The sequence below is a fragment of the Hyalella azteca genome, unplaced genomic scaffold, assembly GCF_000764305.2.
Source record: "Hyalella azteca isolate HAZT.00-mixed unplaced genomic scaffold, Hazt_2.0.2 contig11821, whole genome shotgun sequence".
NCBI classification, from domain to species: Eukaryota; Metazoa; Arthropoda; class Malacostraca; order Amphipoda; family Hyalellidae; genus Hyalella; species Hyalella azteca.
This window is the reverse complement of record NW_025941804.1, coordinates 172,739-178,816: the sequence shown is the minus strand read 5'-3', so window position 1 is coordinate 178,816 and position 6,078 is coordinate 172,739. Positions and strand designations below refer to the sequence as shown.

Sequence of the window (6,078 nt, the reverse complement as noted above, 5' to 3'; positions counted from 1 at the left end):
CAATAAGACTGAAAAAATGAGTTCTCATGAAATAATTTTTTTTGAAACTCTGTGGAATTAATGCGTTTTCAATTTTCGAATGTTAACTAGCTGGCAATCATTGAAATCATTGCACTCAAAAAGTTTAATGCCTAATTCAAAGTAACACACAATGAGGAAATTTTTCCCCAAAAAAGATGTCTATTTTCATTTTTTTCATTATTCCACCTTGTAGATTTATTATCCCCTGATAATATAATTATTAACATATAATAATATTCCAACACCATATGCTGTATTGTTACTATTAATAAATAAGTATTTATATAATATAATAGCACAAAAAAAAACTCAAAGCCCACTCTTCCAGATGCATTGTGTGGTAATCAAAGATAAATTCTACGGTTACAGTTAACAAAATTTTGAAATGCCTGGATCACATGTACGAGTGACCAATTTTCAGTTCATATTCATATTTTTTATCGCAGTGGCAGCTTTAATTTTTTTATCAGTTGTTCCTTCTAATGATAATCGGCAAGGCGATAAACAAGTGCAAGATCATCTTCAACCTGCGCTCCCTCAAAATGATGTTACAGTCAGGTAAACAATCTGTTAAAATACAAATTTTTATCTATCTGATGTACGAGTTTTTGGATTTATTACTGCGAAGCATCGAAGTAACAGAGATGAATTTTTAACCCAGATATGTAAACTTTGAGAGAGTTTTTGACAGTTTGCCTTTTTTTCCATGTCAGGTTGATGAATTTGAATATCCTAATTTTACCTTAATAAAATGAACCTTATAATTTTTCAATTCATTTCCAGGCAAATGAAAAATATCAATGCCATCAGCACGGACTTATTCCCATCAATCCAGAGCAACAAAAACGCTAAAATAATCCTAGTTTGGACAAATGTGCGATCAGGATCCTCTTTCACATGGTATTTATTGTCTTCGATTCCACAAACATTCGCGATATCCGAACCCGTTCGTTACAAACTTGGAATGAAATTTCCCTCTAATGAATCGGAAGATTTCCTATCCAGTTATTTGAAACAAGTGATGCTGTGTGAAATTGATATAGATCAAGTGATGATGGATTTTTCATTCATGGATTTCTGTTTCCAAAGTCATAGGAAACAATTCCCCTTGTGCGCTGAAAAGGAATTGCACAGTTTCATTTGCAAGAGGTCGAAGAACCACCTCCTGAAGGTGGTCACGCTCAAGCTGAGCGTCGCTTTGGACATCATGAAGAACAACCCGAACTTGGACATCAGAATAGTGCATCTTGTTCGGGACCCGAGAGGGATACTTGCGTCGTCAAAAGTGATAGTTCTTGAAGATTTCCTACACAAAGCTGAGTTTTTTTGCTCACGGACTAGGAGTGATTTGGAAACAGCAGACATCTTAAGAACCCATTACCCTGACAAGTAAGTGTGAGATCGGCTTGTATTAGAAGCATATTTCCTTCAATTACTTGCGCTCTGAATAATATTCTCTGAAAGTATTTTCTTTTTGAATATTTTTCACACAAAGCTGAGTTTTTTTTTGCTCACGCTCGAGAAGTGGTTTGGAAAGAGCTCACATCATAAGAACCCCCTTCCCTGACAAGTGAGTGTGAGCTAGGCTTCAAGCAAAAATATTTCTTCCCATTTTTTACGTCAAGCGGCAATTGAAATGATAGTCATTTGGATCCATCGATCAGAAAAATTTCCTTCGTGAATTTTTATGAACGAAATTTGAAGCGCGATGCAACTATAACATACGAGTCTAACCAGCCATTGATTGACATTTCTTAGATGCATGGGTCTAGTGAATTGTTTTTTTTTTGCATGTATAAATTTTACTATTAATTATTTTAAGTTGTGTAGGCAGGGCAGTTGTGGGGTCAAGTTGTTGTGTAGGCAGGGCAGTTGTGGGGTCAAGTTGTTGTGTAGGCAGGGCAGTTGTGGGGTCAAGTTGTTGTGTAGGCAGGGCAGTTGTGGAATTGTTTTGTAGGCGATTTTCCCGACACATCCCTTTTCTAGCTATGTCTCAGTCTCATGCGGACAGTTGAAATATTCAGTAGCTCAAAATACGTATGATTCGTGTAAATGACTTCTTATAAATTGGTTCATCGTTAACTTGTCACCTCACCTTTCTTTGTTCTTTGTCTATTGCTATTCCTTTCAGTCAGCTTTGCGATTTTAAATTTATGATCAAGGTATATAATCTCCCGAAATGTTTCTAATAAATAATGTGTTGCTGTTTAAAAGTGATTACTTCAAAGCTTAGCACTCGAAATTGTCCATTACAATACTAAAATTTATTATACTTAACAGGTACATCTTAGTGCGCTACGAAGACCTGGCTATGCACCCTTTGACTTTGACGAGGAAAATATTGAAGAAACTCGGTGAACAAACTTCAATAAAAACTGTAACCCATGTGCAGAGAATCACTAAAACTATGGCAGTTAAATCGAACGAAGAGAACTTTGCGACGTCTAAGTTATCAACTTCGCGGCCCTTCCAGTGGAGAAAAAAATTCGGGTTTTCCGAGGTTCTAGAAATTCAGAAGACGTGTGGTGATGTCCTTACGAGGCTGCAGTATAGGATTTTTAATGATGAAGAACAGTACAAGAATGCATCCTATAACATCCTTCTGTGAAATGCCGCCTTGATAAGGATATGAAAAACTTCAAGGCACTAAGACCAATAATTTTTCTCTTATTGTATAACAAAATTTTATGTCGAAAAATTTATACGATTTTTTTGTTGAAATATTTAAACGATGTTGAAAATTTTAAACAATTTTCTTTCATATATTTCCTGTCAAAAATTCTGATATCCACATTGAATCAGGCGATAATCAATAAATAATGCAACTAATTAGTGAAATTAGTTGTAATCTCAGACTAATTTTCATTGAAAACATTAACATCAAAGAAACACACGTGCCAGCAGTAAACGATTTTCTTGCCATGCGCGGTAAAAATTCAAGTTCATCAGGTTAAAACTTTCTTTTTGTTCTGCGAGCTTATTTTGAAGGCTGTTTTCCTCCTAGGCAGCTCATGTTACAGCACTATTTTCTCTTACGGAAAAATGAATTCTTATTTTAGCTTGAACACCAATTAAAATGGAACGATTTGTGAAACCCTGAAGCTGATATTTGAATATTGAAATATTGAATATTGAAATATTTATAGATATTGAAGCAATTATTTCAGTTGTAAAGTTACTGATAATAATCGTATCTAAATAATGTATCCAATAGCACAGTACTGTGTTATTTAAAAAATTATTTCTTGAAAAATGTACTAACAACTTCTTTCCTTGAAATAATTTCCTCCGGTAAAAAGCGATAATGTCAACAATTTTTAGAAATTCAGATAAACTTCGAGAAAACAAAAATTTCTATTTATATTTAAAAATTATTGTCCTTAATTAGAAGGATTCTATTCCAATCTTGAAATTCTTTATGGTAGCAAAAAAAAGTTTCTCAAACATGCACTTCTTAATTAAATTCGAATTTCTTTCCTTGATCAAGATTAGTTCTACAATTAATTAGGTATATCGTTCCGTAACAATTTTTCTTCATGTCTTAAAATTTCTCAAATTTCAGAAAAAATAACATAGCTATTTTAAATGCAATTACCTTCCTAATAAATTCAAACTCATACATTCAATTCGGAAATTTCTTCAAACATCATAAGTAGCTAATTAAATTTTAAAATTTTATGCCTAAATCAAGAAAATAATTCAGATTAGAATTACACATATCATAAATTTTGCATATACATATATTCAGACCGATTAAATAAATAATATAATTATTCATTTAATTGCCTAAATTTTAAAACAGGAATTTAATTGCACAATGAGAGACTTTATTTCTAAATATTTGAATTCTTTCCATAGTCGGAGTTTGAACCCTATAATTAAAAATTTTAATAAATAATCTGGGAAGAGGAGTTTAAAAATTAGAAGAGGGGTTAAAAATAAAAAAAGAGGAGTTGAAATTTTTAAATTTCACACACAAACCAAGAATTTTATCGGATCAGCAGGAAATCGTCTCACTGATATTTTATATCAGTGAGACATCATTTATATCATTTATAAAAATATTTTATAATTTCCTTAAATTAGAAATTACTAAATGGCGGATATATGTTTCGCCGTTTAGTAATTGAATTTAGTAATCAGTTTTAGTAATTTTAGTTTTTTGCCATTTTTAGCTCATTTTCTCATTACGAAAAAAATGCCTATTGTGCTCGTCATGTCCGTCCGTCCGTCCGTCTGTCCGTGACTTCACTTTTTTGTTGATTTTGAGAAAATGCGCTCTCTGTCACTCACTGCAGTGAGTACTGAGTTACATTTTTCAGCGATTAATTCACTGATCATGAAATGCGTAAGCCTGGTCGGGAATAATTTTCTTTAGTAATGAATTCCTTTTTTTTTCAGGCTGAGATGACGAAATTTTTTAGTTATTTGCTCTAGATCTCCAAGAATGATTTTCATTTAAAAATTGTAATTATTTGATCATGGTTTATTTGAGTACTTTTTGTCACACAATAAATGCCAATCTAGCTTTTAAATTTCTTTGACCTTCGCCAACTGTCGACGTTGATTCGAGTTCTTACAAGCAAACAAATACTACAATGTAACTACTACAAATACTGTAATACAAGCTGTAATACTGTAATACAATCAATTAATACAATGTAACTTATTAATCATATCTACATTAAAAAGAGCATGTATGATTTAGAGTCGAGGAAAAATAATTTCGAAATCAGGGTTTCCCAGACAGCTTTTTCTTCTCGCGATGGCATCAATTTGCTCGCAGAACATTAAAGCTTTTTGCTTTCGAAGCAAAAGCCTTGAGGCGTAGCGGCCATAAATTTAGTCTGGTCCGCCTATTTTTCAAGGTAATATATTAATTTGACTTAACCTATTTAAATTTGATAAAGAAAATTTTATTTTAATTAAGAAATACAAGAAAAGTTATTTAAATTTATTTAATTAAAATGAGTAAATTAATCGAATTGTAGTTCCGCAATAGCGAAACTACAGTCAGCGTGACTTTAAATATTAGCAGATGAACTTGTAGGATTAACTCCTTGATACTTTAAAAATGTATCTTACTGATAACAATATTTAAATATCATTTAAGCCTTATTGCCTTCCCTGATATAGAGGACATTGAAGTGCCAATTTAACGATTAGGCATCAAAACGATCGCTTAGTATAAAATAGTCTCAAACATATAAATAATTAGTAAAATAATTAATACACTTACTATAGTTGAAAATAGAAATTCGATTCCACATTTTTGCGCGGAAATTCAATAAAATGTATTTATTGAATTGCTGTATTAATCTCTAATTAGTCTTCAGTGATTATTATTTTTCCAGAAATGGTCCACCTATACACTGAGAGAAATGGGCGGGTCTGGATGACCCACTTTGATGAGTCAACCGCGTCCGAAAATCGATGCACTTTTTTGACTCACTTGCCCCATTTGTGGGTCATACTGACCCATTAAATTCCAGGCATGACTCATTTGTGACGTCAAATCTCTTATGACGCCACCCGTAGCATGGATACGTAGTTAGCATCTGGGCGTCAGAGTGATTTAACGCCCCAAGTGAGTCATGCTTGAAATTGAATGGGTCAGTATGACCCACAAATGGGGCAAGTGAGTCAAAAAAGTGCATCGATTTTCGGACGCGGTTGACTCATCAAAGTGGGTCATCCAGACCCGCCCATTTCTCTCAGTGTACGTATTCCTAACGTACGACATCAATACGATAAAATTGTATTTGTTTTAAAATATATTTAATCTTTATACCAGAAGACGTATCATACCAACACAAACAACAACCTGTATTTATTATTATAAATATATAATATTCAAAGTTTCAACAATATTATTTACCTATATGGTCATCAATAAAACTTAATTAAAAAATTTTACAATAAATGTACGAACTGAAAAGTAGTTTTGAATCTATTATAATTAAAGATTTTTATTTTTTAGCTATTTAAATCGAGTGAATTGAAAATGCATTGCTTGAAAAAAAATCTTTCAGGTATCCCAAATTTGATTACGGACAG

The 6,078-nt window shown here is 32.5% G+C and overlaps 1 protein-coding gene across 1 annotated transcript; it reads left to right on the top strand.

Annotated features, from left to right (window-relative positions):
• Positions 1-503: 503 nt before the first annotated feature.
• On the top strand, positions 504-2,629 carry LOC125178679 (carbohydrate sulfotransferase 3-like). Its single transcript, XM_047883022.1, has 3 exons — positions 504-579; positions 1,065-1,410; positions 2,302-2,629. Exons 1-3 carry the CDS (start codon positions 504-506, stop codon positions 2,627-2,629), a joined length of 750 nt encoding a protein of 249 aa, XP_047738978.1.
• Positions 2,630-6,078: the final 3,449 nt, after the last annotated feature.

What these genes read in the sequence shown, in the direction of transcription:
- LOC125178679 (XM_047883022.1), top strand. Translation starts at nt 504, where the DNA reads ATGATAATCGGCAAGGCGATAAACAAGTGCAAGATCATCTTCAACCTG. An exon ending in CAAAATGATGTTACAGTCAG is followed by an intron (nt 580 to 1,064) that starts GTAAACAATCTG and finishes AAATTGATATAG; the next exon opens with ATCAAGTGATGATGGATTTT. An exon ending in AGAACCCATTACCCTGACAA is followed by an intron (nt 1,411 to 2,301) that starts GTAAGTGTGAGA and finishes TATACTTAACAG; the next exon opens with GTACATCTTAGTGCGCTACG.